The 22,027-nt window shown below is 47.4% G+C and overlaps 1 protein-coding gene across 6 annotated transcripts in view; it reads left to right on the forward strand.

Annotated features, from left to right (window-relative positions):
* ANKRD17 (ankyrin repeat domain 17) overlaps positions 1 to 22,027 on the forward strand; it is a 180,155-nt gene that overhangs the window by 127,858 nt on the left and 30,270 nt on the right. For all 6 annotated transcript variants that reach the window (XM_073590404.1, XM_073590394.1, XM_073590413.1 and 3 more), the window contains 8 exons: positions 3,756 to 3,898; positions 6,502 to 6,715; positions 7,537 to 7,712; positions 11,819 to 11,981; positions 13,553 to 13,648; positions 14,205 to 14,321; positions 14,550 to 14,721; positions 15,039 to 15,471. In XM_073590404.1, coding sequence (XP_073446505.1) covers positions 3,756 to 3,898; positions 6,502 to 6,715; positions 7,537 to 7,712; positions 11,819 to 11,981; positions 13,553 to 13,648; positions 14,205 to 14,321; positions 14,550 to 14,721; positions 15,039 to 15,471 — 1,514 coding nt within the window. The remainder of the gene's footprint in view (positions 1 to 3,755; positions 3,899 to 6,501; positions 6,716 to 7,536; positions 7,713 to 11,818; positions 11,982 to 13,552; positions 13,649 to 14,204; positions 14,322 to 14,549; positions 14,722 to 15,038; positions 15,472 to 22,027) is intronic.

Here is a 22,027-nt window from a genome sequence, read left to right on the forward strand (position 1 = left end):
TCTGCATCCCAGCTTCTATCACTAACCACTTCTCTTGGCCTGTCACAGCTCTCAACCTCTGAGACACACAAAGACGGTAACTGTTCAATCTCCTACCTAAATAACTCACCGCTTCCCCTCTCTGACCACATTCTCTCCTTCAACCCTGTCTTATGAGGAAAGGTTGCAGGATTTGGGAATGTTTAGTTTGCAAAAGAGAAGACTGAGAGGAGACTTAATTGCTGTCTACAAATATCTAAAGGGCTGTCACATTGTAGAAGGATCAACTTTATTCTCATTTGCACAAGGAAAGACTAGAAGCAATGGGATGAAGCTGAATGGGAGGAGACACAGATTAGATATTAGAAAAAACTTTTTGACAGTTAGAGTGATCAATGAGTGGAACAGGCTGCCACGAGAAGTGGTGAGTTCTCCTTCAATGGAAGTCTTCAAACAGAGGCTGGACAGACATCTGACTGGGATGATTTAGCGAATCCTGCTTTGAGCAGGGGGTTGGACCAGATGGCCCAGGAGGTCCCTTCCAACTCTACGATTCTATGATTCTAAGTCTTTGCCCACCCCAGCACACTCCTACCTACCACATATTCAAGAATCTACAACCATTAACCCTCATACACTTTCAGATTCCCTACACTCATCAATGTCCCCCAATCTCCTCTTATTCCTGTCCTGATCTGGCTGTTCATCACTACAGCGACACTCTTAGAAGCACCCTTGACCAGGTAGCGCCACTCACCCTCAGAACTTCCAAACACAGAGTAAAACAGCCCTGGCTCACGTCGTAAACTCGATTTCTCCAGCGATGCTCTAGAAGTGCTGAACGCCGATGGAGAAAAATCTGCACACCAGAAGACTTCATCTACTTCAAATTTGTGTTAAGAACCTATAACTCTGCCCTTCACCTCGCCAAACAGACCTACTTCACCACCCTGATCTCCTCACTAGCCAACAACCCCAATAAACTTTTTCACACCTTTCACTCCCTCCTTAGGCCAAAAGCACAAGCCCCTATGAGACATTTGTGCAGATGACCTGGCCTCCCACTTTATAGAGAAAATAGATAATATCCGTCAGGAAATCCGCTCCCAACCACCAAGCGCTGTGACTCCCATTCCTCCCTGCAGTTTCCCTGGCTCACCTTCCACATGTGATCCCATCACAGAAGTCGTCTCCAGACTCCTCTCTTCTTGTCCCGACTACATGCACTACTGACCCCATTCCATCACATCTTCTCCAGTCTCTCTCCAGTCGTCACAACTCACAATCTTTAATCTCTTCCTCTCCTCGGGCAATTTCCCATCCTCCTTCAATATTTTGCTACTCCATTACTAAAGAAATCCGCTCTCAACCCATCCTGCACAAACTACAGACCAATCTCCCCTTCATCCCTCAACTTTTGGAGCGCCTAGTCTACTCCCACCTTACCCGTTACCTCTCCACTCACTCCCTCCTAGACCCTTCACAGTCCGGCTTCTTCCCACTACATTCAACAGAAACTGCACTCCTCAAAGTGACCAATGACCTTCTGACAGTAAAATGTAACGGTGACCACTCTCTGCTCATTCTTCTCGACCTTTCTGCAGCTTTCGACTCTGACCATTGTCTCCTCCTCTCTAGGCTCCAGTCACTAGGCATTAAGGACACTGCTCTGTCCTGGTTCTCTTCCTATCTTTCTGACCGCTCCTTCAGTGTTTTGTTCGCTGTCTCCACATCATCTCCCCTTCCTCTCATTGTCGGTGTACCTCAGGGCTCAGTCCTTTGCCCCCTTTTCTTCTCTCTCTACACGGCCCCAATTGGTCAGACAATTAGCAGATTTGGCTTTCAGTACCATCTTTATGCTGATGACACACAACTAAACACGTCATCCCCCGACCTTACCCCCGCGGTACTACAGAATGCCAGTGACTGTCCAGTCTCCAACATAATGTCCGCTCTCTGTCTGAGACTTAACCTCTCAGAAACTGAACTACTTCTGCTCCCGCCGTCTACTAACCTCCCTAAATCTGACATTTCCCTCTCCGTGGGTGGTACCATAATAACACCCCGGCAACAGGCCCGCTGTCTGGGGGGTGTTTGACACCAATCTCTCCTTCACATCCCATATACAATCTCTTGCCGCTTACACCTGAAGAACATTTCCAGAATCTGCCCTTTTCTCACCATGGAAACAACAAAAACCCTCACTGTCGCATTGATACACTCCTGCCTGGACTACTGCAACGCTCTATTAATTGGCCTCCCCGTTACTCGACTTTCCCCTCTACAGTCCATACTTAATGCAGCAGCCAAGGTTATCCATCTGGCTAATTGGTCCTCGGACGTGTCTGCTCTTCGCCAATTGTTGCACTGGCTACCCATTCATTATAGGATCCAATTCAAAGTACTTGTTCTCACCCAAAAAGCTCTCCACAGTGCGGCACTCACCTACATATCTGCCTTCATTTCTGTCTATTCGCCTAACCGACCGCTGCTCTCTGCAAGCTACTTTCGCCTAACCTCTGCACTAATCCGCACCTCCCACTCCCGACTCCAAGATTTTCCCGCGCTGCGCCAATCCTCTGGAATACTCTACCCCAAGAAATTAGGACTATCCAAAATTTGCACAGTTTTAGGCGCTCCCTCAATACGCATTTGTTCAGAGCGGCCGAACACGTTCACTAATCGGTTACTTTGTGTAAGTGTGGGTGTGTAGCCCATTCACTATCTCCATCTATCCCTCATTTGCTCAAGATGGCTGGACCATCATTGTAAATACACACCTGTACTCTGCATCTCCCCCATCTCATTGTAGATTGTAAGCTCTCACGAGCAGGGTCGTCTTATTTTGCTTTAATTATTGTATTGTTAACGTTGTTACTTATGACTTGTGTTTTGAAACTGTTAAGTGCGGCACACATAAGTACACCTGCACAGGAGTGCGACACGAAACAAGCATCATTGCAGGAAGATGGGAGGCGCAGTGCATACCAGGATAAGAATGGGACCATGCATACCAGTATAGGAATGAGGGCGATCAGTCCTGCCTGGAAGAGGGGGACCATTCTTGCCAGGATAGGGATGATGGGGCCATGCATACCAGTCTAGGGATGATGGGGCCATGCATACCAGTCTAGGGATGAGGGGGCCATGCATACCAGGATGGGTAGGAGGGGCTATGTGTATCAGGATGGGGATGAGGGGACCATATTTACCAGGATATGGGATGTTAAGTACAGAATTTACCACATTTTTTACTTCAGTTTTTTCCCTGAATTTCCTCCTCTAAAACGTGTCTTATGGTCCGATGTGTCTTATAGTCTGAAAATATATATATATATATATATATATATATATATATATATATATATATATATATATATATATAGCGACGACTACACCTGCAGTTTGTTTTCTTTGAAGATTCTTGCCAAGATTTGCCCTCTGTGCCAAGATAATTATACAGACCATATTGGCCTTGTCCGAACCTGAGCCCCTATAGGTGTGCGCCCATCATTTTTATGCACCTGTGAATTGGCAACCCATCTTCTGCCCTGAAAAGCTACCAAATTTTGTGCCAGTGTCTGCACACAGCCCGCATGCCATTTTATTAACCTGGCTTACGGTAAATAGGCATTTATCGCATAGTTATTTTCTTTCTGAAAGGCTTATTGAGACTTGCTACTAAACAAAAAGAAAATGATCATAAAATGTTACTTTTGTAAATAAGCCAGTATGGTTGGATTCCTGATCTGTGGAATTATTGTATTGATATTTAGGTGGTTGAGCTGCTGTTGGCTCGAGGAGCAAATAAAGAGCATAGAAACGTTTCAGATTATACCCCTCTAAGCTTGGCTGCTTCCGGTGGTTACGTCAACATTATCAAAATCTTGTTGAATGCCGGTGCAGAAATCAACTCGAGGTATGTGCTTTATTTTCTTGTCCATATCTGGTGATGTGATGAAATATCTTGCCGTGTTTTGATTGAAATCAGAAAAGATGTTCCCTTATATTACAAAGTGTATATCTAATATGAGCAAATGAAACCTGCCCGCATACAGGTGCATCTTGCAAAATTACAATATCAAGGTTATGTTCAGTTTTTCAATACAAAAAGTGAAATTCATATATAGTCATTACAAACAGAGTGATCTATTTCAAGTGTTTATTTCTGTTAATGTTGATTACAGCTTACAGCCAATGTAAACCCAAAAGTTATTATCTCAGTAAATTAGAATAATTAACAAAATACACATGCAAAGGCTTCCTAAGCATTTACAAAGGTCCCCTTAGTCTGTTTCAGTAGGCTCCACAATTGTAGGGAAGACTGCTGACTTGACAGATGTCCAGAAGGCAGTCATTGACATACCACAAGGAGGGTAAAGGTCACGTTACATTTAGCGATGCACCAGCAATCCCGACAACGATACGACCCGGTCAGGATCGCTGGTGCATCGATAAATGGTCGCTAGTGAGCTGCCGAACAGGCAGATCTCACCAGCGACGTAGCAGCGGTCGGCGGTTGTTACTTGCCTGTCAGACGACAGCTCTGGTGACGACTTCCTCCCGCGTCCATGGAGTCGCTCGTCGGTGCCAGCAGGAAGCTGACGACGAGAAATGGACCAGAACGATCTCGCGCGATCAGTGATATCCAGCCGGGAGCTGGGTCGGAGGTAAGTGTCACATGTAGCGAGATCGCTAGCGATATCGCTGTTGCGTCACGAAATCGCTGACGCTTTAGCGATATCGCTATGTGTGAAGGGGGCTTTAGCCACAAAAGGTCATTGCTAAAGAAGCTGGCTGTTCAGAGTGCTGTATCCAAGAATATTAATGGAAAGTTGGGTGGAAGGAGAAAGTGTGGTAGAAAAAGGTGGACAAGCAACCCGGATAATTGCAGCCTTGAATGGATTAAGAAAAGGCCATTCAAAAATTTGGGGGACTTTCACAAGGAGTGGACTGCTGCTAGAGCCATTGCTTCAAGAGCCACCACACAGACATATCCAGGACATGGGCTACAAGTGTCGCATTCCTTGTGTCAAGCCACTCATGACTAATAGACAATGCCAGAAGCGTCTTACCTGGGCCAAGGAGAAAAAGAACTGGACTGTTGCTCAGGTGTCCAAGGTGTTGTTTTCAGATGAAAGTAAATTTTACATTTCATTTGGAAATCAAGGTCCCAGAGTCTGGAGGAAGAGTGGAGAGGCACACAATCCAAGCTGCTTGAGGTCTAGTGTGAAGTTTCCACAATCTGATTGTTCGGGGAGCCATGTCATCTGCTGGTGTAGGTCCACTGTGTTTTATCAAGACCAAAGTCAGCGTAGCTGTCTACCAGGAAATTTAAGAGCACTTCATGCTTCCACAGTGCCAAAACTGCCAATATCTGGTTTAAAAACAGTATCACTGTGCCTAATTAGCCAGCAAATTCGCCTGACCTTAACCCCATAGACAATCTATGGAGTATTGTCAAGAGGAAGATGAGACACTAGACCCAACTATGCAGACCAGCTGAAGGCTGCTATCAAAGCAACCTGGGCTTCCCTAACACCTCAGCAGTGCCACAGGATGGTCGCCTCCATGCCACGCCGCATTGATGCAGTTATTGATGCAAAAGTAGCCCCGACCATGTATTGAGTGTGGTTACTGAATATACATTTTAGCCAACATTTCGGATTTTAAAATCATTTTTCAAGCTGGTGTTATAAAGTATTCTAATTTACTGAGATAATGACTCCTGGGTTTTCATTGGCTGTAAGCCATAATCATCAACAATAACAAAAATTAAACACTTAAAATAGATCACGGTTTGTAATGACTCTATGTAATGAGTATCACTTCTTGTATTGAAAATGTTTTGATATTCTAATTTTGTAAGATGCACCTGTATGTTCTTAATAGTCCTCTAATGAATGCTTTTATTCTAACGCTTGTATGTGGAAATGACTTAATCTTCAGTTTTCTGCAACGACGGTCATAAGATTTCATGGATTTAAATTTAAGTGTTCTGACACCATATCCTACAATTTAGCACTGTTATGCATTTAAAGCTGACTGCTATTTCTCCTATACACATGAAAGTTGTAGACTGCACTCCAGGGGTTGATATGAAAGATATGAATAAAGCTTTATTTAATTATAGGTAATGCACTGCATATATAGTGACATTTTGGCTAGTTATTTGTGCTTCATCAAAAGAGATTGCAATGCTAACACTGCTAAAGGGATAAGCCCCTCGATACTATGGGCGGTAGCGTTCCCTTAGTTGGGGATATGCACCTCGGTGCTATGGACATAATGCTCCCATAGAAGAGGAGATAAGCACCTCGGTGCCTTTTGGCATAATGCTCCCATAGAATAAGCCATGCAGCCTTTTATACCCCCATGCACAATGCTTAGACGTATCCTGTCACTATACTATAATGGTCACAATAGTGGAGGACAGAATGTAATTCTGGAGTTGGGTTCATTCTATGATTAAACTAGTGCTCTCAAATGAGCGAGAAGTCACATGTTCCCTGTCTTTCCCAGAACTGGTAGCAAGTTGGGAATATCGCCATTGATGCTGGCAGCCATGAATGGGCACACTGCTGCTGTTAAGTTGCTCTTGGATATGGGTTCAGACATCAACGCACAGATTGAAACCAATCGAAACACAGCACTTACTCTGGCCTGCTTCCAAGGAAGGACCGAAGTGGTTAGCTTGCTGCTCGACAGGAAGGCTAATGTGGAGCATCGAGCAAAGGTAAATGCAAGCGGAAATAGATTATTCGTGTGACTGCCCTACACGTTCACCACTGTATCTTTTATTAGGAGTCTGTGTGTCCTGCACGAGTATTTTCTCAAATGTTGTACCACTGCCTCCCACCAGATTGGTAGTTAGGGAGCAATGTTAAACTGAGGAATGAATATATACTGAAAACATGTTGCTGTCGTGCAGTATTGATGATTAAAGGGAACTTGACAGGTCCCCCATGCCCTCCAACCCACCAGCACTTGTGTATTTCTTGTCGGATACCCTGCCTAACTAGCTCTTTATAGTGATTATCACATACCCTACATGTTCAAAAAAATTTTTTTAATAAAGTTGGCTTTTCCTTTGCTAATTAGGCTTTTGCCTAGTTGATGGGGCATTGTTTTCCCCAGACTAGTCAGCTCTCTTTACATGTTATCATGCTCCTGTGGGCATAACCTGATTTGCCAAAAGCCGGCCTCATCACCAACTCTCTGCAAATCTCTTGCATGCGCTGCTTTCCTCCTCACGTCATTGCGCCGTTGAAGCCTGGTGTACGCTTCCTGGCTTCCGAGGCGCACTGCGCATGTCCGTTGGTCAGGAAGACTTCTTTCTCTAGGATTCCCTTTAAATCTGACAGTTTCTCCGAGTAACTTTTTTTTTTTTTTTTTTTTACCTTTTGTTATATTTTATACCTATTAATCATGTAATTTATCCGTAGTCTTCACAAATGTCTCAACTCAACATATAATGAACTGCACTGGGTGCAATATTAGATGATTACTCTGGTGTCAAAATTCACTGACCTGTCTATCACTACCGATTTCTTACAGACAGGCCTAACACCATTAATGGAAGCTGCATCTGGTGGTTATGCAGAAGTGGGACGAGTTCTCCTTGACAAGGGTGCTGATGTTAATGCCCCCCCTGTGCCATCCTCCAGGGATACAGCTTTAACCATTGCTGCAGACAAGGGCCATTACAAGTTTTGTGAGCTACTTATTAGCAGGTATATACAGAAACCGATATCGCTGTATACAGCATTCTCAACAAAACTGTGTATGTTAATTACCCCTATGCATCTATATTTTTTACATCTTTTGGAATACTTGATAAGAATCACATGTTCATTGTGCATGTAAGACTTCACAACCAGATGACTTGTATTGCTGACGTTTGCTTTGTCAGAGGCTTACTTTCTCGTTCGCCTTATTGGGGGACACAGAGACCTTGGGTGTATGCTGCTGCCACTAGGAGGCTGACACTATGCACAAAAAAAGGTTAGCTCCTCCTCCGCAGTGTACACCCCACCGACCGGCAGAGAATTCCTCAGTTTAGCTTAGTGTCAGTAGGAGGTGGACACGGGTCTTTTATTAGACCCATATCTACCTCGTCGTGCGTCGTTCCTTTTCAGGTTCTACGGAGGGATACAGAGTGAAAAGTCACATCTGTACTCCCACATGGAGTCTGCAAGTATGGCGTGTACTGCCACCCCGTATCCTTGCAGTTCTCCGCGGCAGGACCAGCCAGACGGACGCCGACACCAAGACGTGCCAGCGACTCCAGGGGTCCTTGTCGCCAGTCTCCCTCCCACTCGCCTACCAGAGCCTGTCGATTGGATGAGACGCAAGACTTCTTCAGACAGGTAACGGATCGTGGATGGGTGAGTATTAGGCCCCGGCTTCATATTTATTTACCTGGCTGCCCATTCCCGACGGTCGCCTCTTCAATGGTCACAGGGGGGCCTTTCCAATTGGGAGGTCGACTTCTTTCCTTCAGGGACGTTTGGCTGGCCGCCGTGGAGGACGCCTGGGTCAGGGAGGTCGTATCCTCAGGATACAAGATAGAGTTCGTCTCTCTCCCACGGGATCGTTTCTTCGAATCCCGGCCTCCAAAGGATCCAGCCTTGATCCCGGGGTTCTCTACGGCTATCGCCGCTCTCCTCAGTTCCGGGGTGATTGTGCCCGTTCCCGAATCGGAGCGCTTCACGGGGTTCTACTCGAACCTGTTTGTAGTGCCGAAAAAAGACGGCGCAGTTCGACCCATCTTGGATCTCAAGCTGCTCAACAAGAAAGTCCGCCTTCGCCACTTCCGCATGGAGTCGCTTCGCTCGGTCATCGCCTCCATGGAGGAGCAGGAATTCATGTGCTCAATAGACATCCAAGATGCCTATTTACATGTTCCAATTTTCTCCGGACATCAGAAGTTCCTGCGCTTTGCGATTCGACAGCACCACTACCAGTTTGTTGCACTGCCCTTCGGTCTTGCCACCGCTCCCAGAGTCTTCACGAAGATCATGGCTGCGTTGATGGCTTTGTTGAGAGTCAGAGGCCTCGTTCTTTTCCCGTACCTAGACGATATTCTGATCAAGGCTCCCTCATTCCAACAGGCTCACCAAAGTTTGTCAATCGTCCTGGACACTCTTTCCAATTTCGGGTGGATCGTCAACAGGAAAAAGTCCTGTCTGGTTCCTACCCAACGCCTGGTCTTTCTAGGTCTTCTGTTCGACACTCGTCGGTCAAGGGTCTTTCTCCCACAAGAAAAGATTCTCTCTCTGCAGCAGGAAGTACGATCGCTGCAGACCTCGCGATTCCCATCCCTCCGTACAGCCATGAGGGTCCTGGGAAAGATGGTGGCGGCGATAGAGGCAGTTCCCTTTGCCCAATTTCACGCCAGGCCTCTCCAGCAGGCCATTCTATCGAAGTGGAACAGGTCGCCTCGGTCCCTGGATCGCCCTGTCCATCTTTCTTACCGGATCAAGCGGTCTCTCAACTGGTGGTTGTCGTCACCTCTCATTCTATCGGGTCGATCCTTCCTTCCCATTCACTGGCAGATAGTAACCACAGATGCCAGTCTCCTCGGTTGGGGTGCTGTGTTCCGCAACCACACCGTTCAGGGTCGATGGTCGGATCGGGAATCAGCGCTGCCGATCAACGTTCTGGAGAATCGAGCGATACATCTTGCTCTGGTCCACTGGGAAAGGCTCCTCAAGGGACTGCCGGTACGGATTCAGACAGACAACGCCACAGCGGTGGCATATGTCAACCGCCAAGGGGGAACACGGAGTGTCTCAGCCCTGGCGGAGGTGTCCAAGATTCTTCGTTGGGCGGAGATTTCCGTTCCGACAATTTCCGCTGTTCACATTCCCGGCGTAGACAACTGGGCCGCCGATTTTCTCAGCCGCGAGGGTCTCGCGGCGGGAGAATGGTCCCTACATCCAGAAGTGTTTCATCTGCTCTGCCTTCGGTGGGGAACCCCGGATGTAGACCTCATGGCGTCTCGCCTCAACAGGAAAGTCCCACAATTCGTGTCCAGGTCTCGGGACCCTCTGGCAGTGGGCGCCGACGCCCTGGCCGTTCCTTGGTCCCAGTTCGAACTTCCCTACCTGTTCCCTCCTCTGCCTTTTCTTCCCAAGCTGTTGAAGAAGATCAAGGCAGAAGGACTTCCGGTCATTCTCATCGCCCCGAATTGGCCCAGAAGGTCTTGGTTCGCGGACATTGTCAACCTTCTCGCGGACGCCCCCTGGAAGCTTCCAGACAGAACAGATCTGCTGTCTCAGGGTCCGATTTGCCACCCCAATTCTCGGCCGCTCAATTTAACGGCGTGGCTGTTGAGACCGAGGTTCTGAAATGAGCAGGATTTTCCGACCACGTAATTCAGACCATGATCCGAGCCAGAAAGCCATCATCTTCCAAGATTTACTACCGTACTTGGAAGGCCTATTTCACTTGGTGTGAGACCAATGACGTCGCTCCCTTCAGTCCTAGCGTTTCTTCAGGCAGGATTGGATGCGGGGCTTGCCCTCAGTTCCCTGAAGGGTCAAGTTTCGGCGCTGTCCATTCTGTTTCAGAAAACGTTGGCTTCCCGTCCTCAGGTTAAGACCTTTCTTCAGGGCGTGGCTCACACGGTCCCGCCGTACCGGGCGCCCGTGGATCCATGGGATCTTAATCTGGTTCTTGAGGTTCTGCAAGGTCCGCCCTTTGAACCCCTCAGGGATATTTCCCTTTCTCTCCTTTCTTGGAAGGTAGCCTTTCTGGTGGCCATCACCTCCGTCCGGCGCGTGTCGGAATTGGCAGCTCTTTCGTGCCGCACTCCCTTTCTGGTTCTCCACCAGGATAAGGTAGTTCTGCGGCCTCCGCCCTCGTTCCTTCCGAAGGTGGTGTCCTCGTTTCACCTCAACGAGGATATCGTGCTACCGTCCTTTTGTCCGAATCCAACTCATCCGCGAGAGCGGTCCTTGAACAAGCTGGACCTGGTTAGGGCGGTAAGAGTCTATCTGTCTAGGACGACTTCCTTGCGAAAGACAGAGTCTCTTTTCATTATCCCTGATGGAGCGCGGAATGGTCACCCGGCGTCAAAGGCCACCATTGCTCGCTGGATCAGATCGGCCATCCTGGAAGCCTACCGTGTTAAGCGTCGCGGAGCCCCTCCGGGTATCAGGGCCCACTCTACTCGGGCAGTGGGTGCCTCCTGGGCGGTGCGCCACAGAGCTTCCGCACTGCAGCTTTGCAAAGCTGCAACATGGTCATCGGTTCACACGTTTGTGAAATTCTACAGAGTCCACACCTACGCTTCGGCGGACGCCAGCCTAGGTAGACTGATTCTGCAGGCCGCGGTGGTGAGTCCGCTGGCCTGATGGAAGTTTGTTTCCCACCCCAGGGACTGCTTTGGGACGTCCCAAGGTCTCTGTGTCCCCCAATAAGGCGAACGAGAAAACAGGATTTTTGGGTTGCTTACCGTAAAATCTGTTTCTCGGAGCCTTCATTGGGGGACACAGCACCCTCCCATGTTTTACAGCTCCTGTTCTTACTTTGGTTGAATGGTTACAGTTGAGTTGTTTATGTTGTCAACCTATTCTGTTACTTCTCCTACTGCTTTCTCACTAACTGAGGAATTTTCTGCCGGTCGGTGGGGTGTACACTGCGGAGGAGCTAACCTTTTTTTGTGCATAGTGTCAGCCTCCTAGTGGCAGCAGCATACACCCAAGGTCTCTGTGTCCCCCAATGAAGGCTCCGAGAAACAGATTTTACGGTAAGCAACCCAAAAATCCTGTTTTTTTCGCTCAAAGTATCTGATGTGTAAGGCAGTGTTTGTTGAACAGGTTTCTTTTTCCAGGGGAGCTCACATTGATGTGCGAAACAAAAAGGGGAATACACCACTTTGGCTGGCAGCAAATGGAGGGCATTTGGATGTTGTACAACTGCTTGTTCAAGCTGGAGCTGATGTTGACGCAGCAGATAACAGAAAAATAACCCCACTGATGGCAGCTTTTAGAAAGGTATTTTTATTGCAGATGGGAATTACTTCAAAGGGATGGGAATATTGAGATATTCTTTAACTTTATGATCAGTAGAGATCTGACTTTTGAGACTGTATCGATCCTAAAGTTGAATTGATGCAGTGCTTGTTCATCGCGGCATGTCTTCCATGGGCTTTCCTGTACAAACTGGCGTTTGTACAGGAAGGCTAGGCACCCTTTTAGGTGATCTCGTCTGGCTGATCAGTTCACAGCTCAGCAACATTCCCAGCTACCTGACTAGAAATGGAAGCGATGGACCCTTTCAGGTGGTTAGTTCTGTGGTTTTCCTGCACATTCAGGTGGCTTGGAGTTTTACTTGTGCGGTGGGCTTGCTGCGGTTTCCCTGCATAGTCAAGTTGCTGGGAGTGTTGCTGTGCGGCTGGCTGCAGTTTTCCTGCACAGTACAGATGGCTGGATGTGTGAAGGGCTGGCTTTGGTTTCCCTTTGCGGCTGGTTGCGTTTTCCCTGCTTAGTCAGTAGACTGGGAGTGTTGTGCAGTTGGCTGGCTGTGGTTTCCCTGCACAGTCAGTTGGCTGGGAATATTGCTGTCCAGTGGGCTGGCTGCAGTTTCCCCGCACAAACAGGTGGCTGGGAGTGTTTCTGTGCGGTGGGCTGGCTGCGGTTTCCCTGCACAGTCGAGTGGCTGGAAGTGTTGCTCTGCGGTTGGCTGGCTGCGGTGTCCCTGCATAGTCAGGTGGATGTGAGGTGATCTGACTACGGTTTCCCTGCTCAATCAAGTGGCTGGGCGTGTTTGTGTGGTTGGCTGGCTGCGGTTTTCCTGCGCCATCCAAGTGGCTGGCTGTGTGGAGGGCTGGCTGCGGTTTCCCTGCATAATTTGGTGGCTGGGAGTGTTGCTGTGCAGTTGGCTGGCTGCGGTTACCCTGCATAGTTAGGTGGTTGGGAGTGTTGCTCTGCGGTTGGCTTGCTGCGGTTTTCTTGTACGATCCAGGTTGTTGGGAGTGTGGATGTGTGGAGGGTTGGTTGTGGTTTCCCTGCATAGTCAGGTGGCTATGAGTGTTGCTTTGCGGTTGGCTGTCTGCGGTTTTCCTGCATGATCCAGGTGGCTGGCAGTGTGGCTGTGCGAAGGGTTGTCTGTGGTTTCCCTGCATAGCCAGGTGGCTGAGAATGTTGCTGTGCGGTTGGATGGCTGGGGTTACCCTGCATAGTCAGGTGGCTGAGTGTTGCTTTGCCTTTGGCTGGCTGCGGTTTTCCTGCACAATCCAGGTGGCTGGCAGTGTGGCTGTGCAGAGTGCTGGCTGTGGTTTCCCTGCATAGTAAGGTGGTGGCTGGGAGTGTTACTCTGCAGGGATATGTCAGAATGTGACATTGAAATATCACTATACCATTGCTGCATAATATTTATTCTCTGAAACTGCCCAAAAGTTAGACCATCACCTATCATAAAGTATTGGCATACCCTAGCAATATGACCTCACCAAGTACTGTAATTTAGTTTTCATTATACACACTTAGTGGAATATCTGTACATTTCTGCATATGGTGTAGTAGTATCGTTATGCAGTTAACATTGTTTATATTTTCCATTTTAGGGTCATGTTAAAGTTGTGCGTTACCTTGTGAAAGAGGTAAACCAGTTCCCATCAGATTCTGAGTGCATGAGATATATTGCAACCATTACAGATAAGGTAAGGTGATATTAACAAGCTTGTTGGCATTTGTGGTACAAACGCGCCTAACAAATCTATTTATGCTATAGTAATTGCTTTTTTTTTTTTTTTTTTTTTTACAGTTGAATGTGGTAACGGTCATTTTTACACTTTGATATTTTTAAGGATTTTATCTTCATAACTGATTAAAATATTGTCTTGTGAAGTGTGTGAGGGTAATTACAGTATTAGACTTCTGTTTCTATCAGTTGTACTCACGTTTCTGTTTTATAGGCATATTTAGGAAAATCAAACTCCAATAACTGGTGCACATCTGCCTAGCTGGTAAGGTTGTAAGCACCCAGTGTGGATCAGTTGAAACTTGGATTAAATTTTAGGTCTAGAAATGCCCACCTGCCTCTGGCTTTTACAAGTGGCCATGGCTACCAATAAGATTAGCGTCATCTTTCAGCCCTGGTTTACAAAAAAAAAAAAAAAAATTGCTTGGGACTGTTGAGATTTTCTACAACAGGTTTAATTTTCGAAACCTTTTGTGTTCTCTAGCAGGCAATCTTTTTATGTATTGTGTTTTCAGGAGATGTTGAAGAAGTGCCACCTTTGTATGGAGTCCATTGTACAAGCCAAAGACAGGCAAGCTGCTGAAGCTAACAAGAATGCAAGTATCCTCTTGGAGGAGCTGGATTTAGAGAAGGTAAAAGTTTGGACTTGGGGTTTGAAATCTGAGAAAGCAAATGCATGCAATACATAAAGGCAAACGCCTAAAAATTGTGGCTTGTTATATAAAGTATATAAAAAGATCAGTGTAAATGTACCATGTTAGTGTGAACATTTTTTATGTACCCTAACGTGTGCCAAAGCCATTTTTAATTTGTGAATACCTATTGATATAGTATTGATTCTTTTTCAATTATAATTTTAGCTAAGAGAGGAAAGCAGAAGATTAGCTTTGGCAGCAAAGCGTGAAAAGCGCAAGGAGAAGAGGAGGAAGAAGAAAGAGGAGCAAAGAAGGAAACTTGAAGAAATTGAGGCTAAAAATAAAGAGAACTTTGAGATCCAAGCTGCTCTTGAGAGAGAAAAGCAAAAGGTTGAAGGTAACTAAGGTCATTTTGGCCAGTAGTTGGAAAGTAATCATGTGTGCAATAATTGTATTTGTCATATAAATTGAGGACATATTATGACTGATAACCAGCCTCAGCAGAACGGTCTTAGATGGTTAACACTGCCTTGGACAACTCCATTGCTGCTTACATCACAGAAGTAAGCAGACAAGCTTAACCTACTGGATTTTCTGGTCATACATAAAAAACTTGTCATAGTTCTTGGTTATAGAACTGTTGGTAAAAGATTTTGCTGTACCTCGTATGGAATTTTTTCATTTTTTACATTAACTTGATTATTTGTCCAATAGATGAGCCACAAGTGTTAATGGAACCGCCTAGCGCCACCACCACCACCACTATTGGGATATCTGCTACATGGACCACGCTGGCCTGTTCTCATGGAAAAAGGAATAACACTATAACCACAAACAGCATGAAACGGAAAAGCAGAAAGAATAAAATAGCTGAAAATGTGCAGATAATCTTTGAGGACCAGCTCCCCATATCATATGGGCAACAAGAAAAGTTAAATGGAGAGTCCAAAAGTAGCAGCACTTCCGAAAGTGGAGACAGCGACAACATGAGAATCTCGAGTTGCAGTGACGAAAGCAGCAACAGCAGCAATAAGAGTGACAATCATTCTTCTGCCCATGATGGGAGTCTGCTCAGCAAGAAGAAGCCGTCTGTTCTGGTGTCCTCCCCAAAGGAAGAGCGAAAAGTCCCTTCTAAATCCTCAGTCAAGTGAGTTTCAGAGCTGTAAAAGGTTTGAGTAGTTGCGTAAGACGTGGTCCAGTGATATAACTCAACAGTGGAGCAAGTGAGGTTTCATGGCAAAGGTGTTTTTTTTTTTTTTTTTTTTTTTTTTTTTAAAGTCCTTCTTAAAGGGGTATTCAATTAAATTTCCATTTAAAAAAAAAAAGTAGATATGGGATTAAGGACAGAGCTATGACAAAGTGTAAACCTCCTGACTTGCAGATGCTGGAAAATGTGAAAATGCAACTCTGGCCCCCTCGTCCCCTTCCTGGTATATATGACCCCCTCGTCCCCATCCTGGTACATATGGCCCCCTCATCCCCATCCTGGTATATATGGTCCCCTCATCCCCATCCTGGTATACATGGCCCCCATTCTCATCCCCATCCTGGTATACTTGGCCCCCATCCATATCTCCTTCCTGGTATACATGGTCCCCATCCTGGTATACATGGCCCCCATCATGGTGCTCCCACAAAGAAGGAAGGCACGTAGAAATGTTTTTTTTCATCTCCCTCTCAGCGGCATCTGGTGCTGATGCCAGCAGCTGATTTCATCGTGTAAGCAGTGCATGTGGTCACTGCCATGCGCTCCTACACACCAAGGAACCGGGCGTGGGGAGCAGTGAATATTTCCTTTAATAGCGGGCACACGTCATTGCCCAGCAGCTGCAGGAGTCGGTGGCTGCTGCTTATGGCCTGCTATTAAAGATGAATATTCCTGTTCCACATGCCCATAGTCCCTCCCACCTCTCAGTGCCAGCTTCAGTGCATACAGGTGGGAGGGAATATGGGTGTGGGGAGCAGTGAATATTCATTTTCTTTAACAGCGAGCACAGTGTTAGGCTGGTTTCACATTTGCGCTTTTGTGCGCTGCGCATCGTGCGCACCCGTGCGCATGCGCACTGCGCACCTATGTTTAACATGACGTGCGCATGGTCTTGCGCACGGTTGCGTTTTCGTGCGCATGCGTTTTTTTGTCTTTTGCGCCAGGCGCGCCAGACGCAACATGTTGGATTTTTTGGTGCGCCCTGTCTCGGCAAAAAAACGCTTGCGCACGGAATGCGCAAAAACACATTGAAGTCTATGGGAACGCATGCGTGAGCATGGTCTTGCGCACGGTTGCGTTTTTTTGCGCATGCGTTTTTGAGTGAAACAAGTCTAGAATGTTCTCTAGACAATGGAAAAAATGTCACACCTAAAAACGCATGTGCATAAAAAAAGCAAACGCATGTAAAACGCAAGCAACGCTGCGTTTTTTTGACGCATCAGCGTGCGCATGATGTTAAAAAAACGCGCGTTTGTTTTGCGTTTTTCTTTGCGTTTTTTTATGCGCACGATGCGCTGCGCAAAAAAACGCTAATGTGAAACTAGCCTTAGCTGCAGCAGAAGCTCCTGCCTCATGTGACCTGCTTTGCCGCTACCCCATGCACAGCCATACTATATTTTGGAGGAAAAATGTGTGTCTTATAGTCCGAAAAATACTATAATTCTTAAGCATAACGATGTTTGTATCAGTTCTCAAGGAAACATTCTGGTGATCATACAGTAAATCACAGCCAAAGATTTCATGTGGTGCTGTGTTGCAGCAAATGTTATCAAATGTGTTGAGTTTTCTGTTTCACTTGCCATAGACATCAATGTAAATCATACATGGACGAAACTTGCCTGCGATTTGGCTTTTTTTTTTTTTTTTTATGAAATTACAGCTCTAAAATAATTGTATGACAGCAAGTCACAGACAAGTAGCACAGATGGTTTTTGGTCACGCTAAGAATTGCTGCCAATCAGATATTTTCAGCAGCGGCTGGAAGTGATCCATTACGGAGCGTAACTGTACAACTGTCAGCTATTGTAACCGGGTACTGCACACCTTCTATTGTAATGTACTGATCACTTCTGGCGAGCACCGAGAACTGATCAGCAGGGGTGCCAGATGCACCCTCGCCGATCTGATATTGATGACCTTAAGTCCTGGACGACACTCTTTAGACTCGCAACTCTACCTTTAAAGAGAACCTGTCACCAGTTTTGGCTGATATAAGTTATGGCCATCACCTTTCAGGGCTGATATACAGCATTTTATGTAAGAGAAGAAAAATTACTTTTATTATACTCACCTACGGGGTGATCTGAGGGGTATTGCTCTTCTTGGTCCGGCGCCTCCCATGTTCATGCAATGCTGCTCTCCTGCGCAGGTGTACTTCCCTGCCCTTTTGAGGGCAGAGCAAAGTACTGTAGTGCGCAGGTCCTGTTAAAGGTCAAAGATCTCCGATGCCTGCGCACTGCAGTACTTTGCTCTGCCTTCAACGGGGCAGAGAAGCACGCCTGTGCAGGAGTGCTATGCTGGGTAGCCTGTGTAGCTGATGCAGGAACGCGTCATCCACATGAAGCAAGAAGGAGGACCGCCTCACAAAAAGATGGGAGGCTCTGGACCAAGACTAGCGACATCCCTCTGACCGAACCGCCCCGTAGGTGAGTATAATTTTTTTTCTCGCTTCATTTGGGAACACAGGTAACAATGGTTGTATGCTGCTGTCGCTAGGAGGCTGACACTAGGCAAAAATAGCTCCACCTCAGCAGTATACACCCACAGACAGGCACAAAGCTTAGTGTCTGTAAGAGACGGACCTAAATCTGCTACCAGATCCGTATTTTCCTTTTCAGGTTCCCTGTGTGTTTTATTAACCTTTTCCCTCTGTCTTTCATGTTCCTTTTTTCTTAGGGTAACAAGGTGTAATTTTCTCGTCTCCCATGACGGCACACATGAGAGAGGGGATCCGCCCAGTCAGGACAGGAACCCTACAGGAGATAAAAGGGCGGTACCTCTCCATCGCTTCAGTTGGGTTTCCTGTCCTGACAGGGACCCGTGTGCTGAAGACCGCGGTCAAGGAAACATACCTGCCCACCCCCGTGCCAGCGTGGAAGATCAGACAGAGCCTGTGCGCGTCGGGGGTGGAAGCGCCATCCACGGTTCCCCCGGGGGCTCAGCGTCCGAACTGGCGTCAGCGCAGCACGGTCAGGGGTCCAGGGGCTCTTCCGTGCCTGCCGCGCCGCCCTCCTCCCTCTGCCGGCATCCAGGAGGGGTGGCCGCTTCCGGTCGCTCCCCTCTGACGTCACACGCAAGGCATGCTGGGAATGGGCGTGCCCGCGTGACGGGGGCGGCGCCAGATCCAAGATGGCGGCGCCCATGAAAAAAATGCCGTCCGGCAAGAAATCATCCTGGCGGCGTGGCAGGGGGGGAGGGGATGTCAATGGGCACAGGAGGAGGCAGAGAGTGCAGTGGATCACTCTTAAAAAGAGGGATGACCACAGAGGATGCACTCATGCCCAAAACTTCACAGATGGAAATGGGGCAAGAAGAGCAGCGGTGGCGGCAGCAGCAGCGGGAGCTCTCGCCAGATGCCTTGCCAAGCCACCAGCATACCAGGAGTAGCCACTCGAGTGGAGGGAGCGGCAGTCATAGACACGACCGGCATGACTCTGCGACGTCCAGAAAAAACGTCACGAGTGCATCTAATGAGCCTCTGAGATCGGTACCCTTGATTAACAGCGGTGGTGAGTGATCTATGTGAATGTCACCCTTATGGTAACTGAGTTCCATTTTTTCTGTTTGATCACTAGGGGTCGAGGAAGTCTAGCGGGAAAACAAAGACTTTCCTAGCAGACGCCTCGGCAGATTCCGCGAGATTAACAGCTAGAGCGGCGAGCTTGTCAAATGCGTCAAATGTGGCTTAAAGGGTGTCCGGGGGATTTGCCATCGAAACATAGACTGTGTTCCATTCCATGTGACGGCCAATTCCTCTTCGGGAAAAAACTAGAGGAAATTTTGGAACATGCGGGGAATAGGAAGAAAAGCTTTCCCCGATTTCCAGGGGAACCCAAAAAGAAACCCTTTCGGAGGAGAAGGTTTAACGGGTCGTCCCCCGGGAGATAGTAAAAATTGGGACTTTAAAGAAAAGAGAGGATTGGGCTATATGTTTAAAGGGCCCTCTGCTTCCTCCAAAAAACTCCCCAATGACATCAGGTAGGGGGTAAGGCTTTCTCTCTTCCTTTCCGCCTGGACAAATATTTCCCCCACTACATGGGTCCTAAGCATAATCAAGGACGGTTTAAAAATAAAATTCTCCCGTCCGCCCAGGCAAACCTTTATAATAACACCCCGAAGGAAAGCCCAAGAGCAACAACTGGCCCTGGAATCAGAAGTCTTGGTACTAGTGCAAGAACAAGTCCTACAGGAAGTCCCAGTTCAAGAAGAAGGAAGGGGGTTTTACTCCCCCCTCTTTTTAATACAAAAACCAGACTGCTCTTGGAGGACCATAGACAACCTGAGGAGACTCAATCAGTAGGTAGACAATTGCTCCTTCAAAATGGAGTCAATCAATACGGCCACAAAAATCCTGTTCCAGCACTGCCTCATGGCAGCGATACTTAAAAGATGCCTACTATCATAGCCCAATCCATCGGTCGTATTGAAAGTACTTGAGAGTAGCGCTCTGTGTCCAAGGTCAGGTCAAACACTACCAATACGCAGCCCTTCCGTTCGGCCTGTCTACAGTCCCCAGAGTTTTCACCAAAGTGATGGCCGAAGTAATGTCATTTCTTCGTTCCTGGGACATAGTGATCGTCCCATACCTGGACGACTTCCTTGTCGTAGGGAGGTCGGAGAACCATTGCACATACCAAGTGAAGGAAGTGATATCAACTTTAATAGAGATAGGATGGATAGTAAACATCCCCAAGTCGAGATTAACACCAGTAAAAGTCCAATCCTTCCTAGGGTTAATACTGGACTCCGAGCGACAGCGCTGCCTCCTACCAGAGAACAAAGTGACCAAGATAAGGGGCCTAGCTCGCACAGCAATACAAAGGCCGGCTATGACACTGAGCAACGCGATGTCCCTTTTAGGCTCGTTGACATCATGCATACCCGCGGTAGCATGGGCATAGTACCACTTAAGACAACTGCAGTGGGAAGTTCTGTCCGCACAAACAATTGAAAGGGTGTTTAGAGGGCGAACTATGTCTCTCCATGGCTGTAAGAGATTCCCTACTCTAGTGGACTGTAGAAGGGCATCTAACAGCCGGTGTCCCGTGGCAGAAACCAGTCGAGGACATCATTACAACCGACGCGAGTGCCATAGATTGGGGAGCACACCTGAGATCCCACTCAATACAGGGAACCTGGTCCTCGCTAGAAAGGGATCACGGTTCAAATGTAAAAGAACTATGGGCAGTAGAGAAAGCCGTAAAACATTTTCTCCCCTTGCTTCGGGGCCGCCACACTCGAGTCATGACGGACAATCGTGCAGTGGTAGCCTACATCAACCACCATGGGGGAACGAGATCTCGAGGCCTCATGGAAATATCAAATCTACTTTTCCATTTAGCAGAACAACATCTGTTATCCATCACGGCACTGCATGTAAGGGGTGTCGAAAATACACAAGCAGACTTCCTGAGTCGCAGGCACCTAAGACGGCGAAAGGTCCCTAAGCCCCCAAGTTTTCCAACAAATAGTTCAAGCTGGGGCAAACCGGAAATGGACCTGTTCGCCACCTCACGCAACAGGATTGGTTAGGAAGTTCTGCTCACTGAATCCAAAAGAATACCCCCTTTGCAGTAGATGCCCTTCAAATACCCTGGAAGTTCTCCCTGGCCTATGTGTCTCCCCGATGACAATGATCCCGGTAGTAGTCCGGAAAATCAGGGAGGATCGAGCGAGAATAATTCTTATAGCTCCGTTTTGGCCGAGGAGGCCTTGGTTCTCCCTTCTGAGACTCATGTCAATGACAGATCCATGGATCTTACCGGAGGTTCCAGACCTGCTTTCCCAGGGACCTGTGGTCCACTCTCAGGTGAAGGGCTTCCATCTGACAGCCTGGAATTTGAGAGGGTGCTACTGAGTCGCCAGGGATTTTCACCAGGGTTAGTCTCCACCCTGTTGAAAAGTAGGAAACCTATAACATCCCAAATCTACAGTAGAATGTGGAAAAAGTTCCTAGACTTCCTGGGGGGAACCTTTAGGGGATGTAGCTCCAGTGGGACCTATCCTAGAATTCCTACAGTCGGGGCTGCAACTCGGGTTAGCCACTAACACCCTCAAAGTCCAAGTCTCCGCTCTGGGGGCCCTATATAACTGCAACCTAGCATCCAATAGGTGAGTGTCCCGGTTCATAAAGTCCTGTAGTAGGTTGAGGCCGGTCATTATCCCAAAGATACCACCCTGGGATCTGAATCTAGTCTTGGAGGCTTTAACCAAAGATCCCTTTGAGCCATTACAAGAGCTATCACCAAAACTACTCACACTTAAAACTATTACTGATAGCCTTAACATCAGCCAGTAGAGTAAGCAACCTACTAGCTCTATCTATATGCCCTCCATATACACAGGTTTTGGATGACAGAGTGGTTCTAAGACCAGACCCAGCCTCCCTCCCCAAGGTGGTCCTCAAGTTTCATAGAACTCAGGAGATCTCCTTGCCATCATTTTGTGATAATCCTAGAAACCCTGGGGAACAAAAGTTCCATACATTGGATGTAAG

The sequence above is a fragment of the Dendrobates tinctorius genome, unplaced genomic scaffold (genome assembly GCF_039654945.1).
Source record: "Dendrobates tinctorius isolate UK_male_01 unplaced genomic scaffold, ASM3965494v1 ptg000011l, whole genome shotgun sequence".
NCBI lineage: Eukaryota > Metazoa > Chordata > Amphibia > Anura > Dendrobatidae > Dendrobates > Dendrobates tinctorius.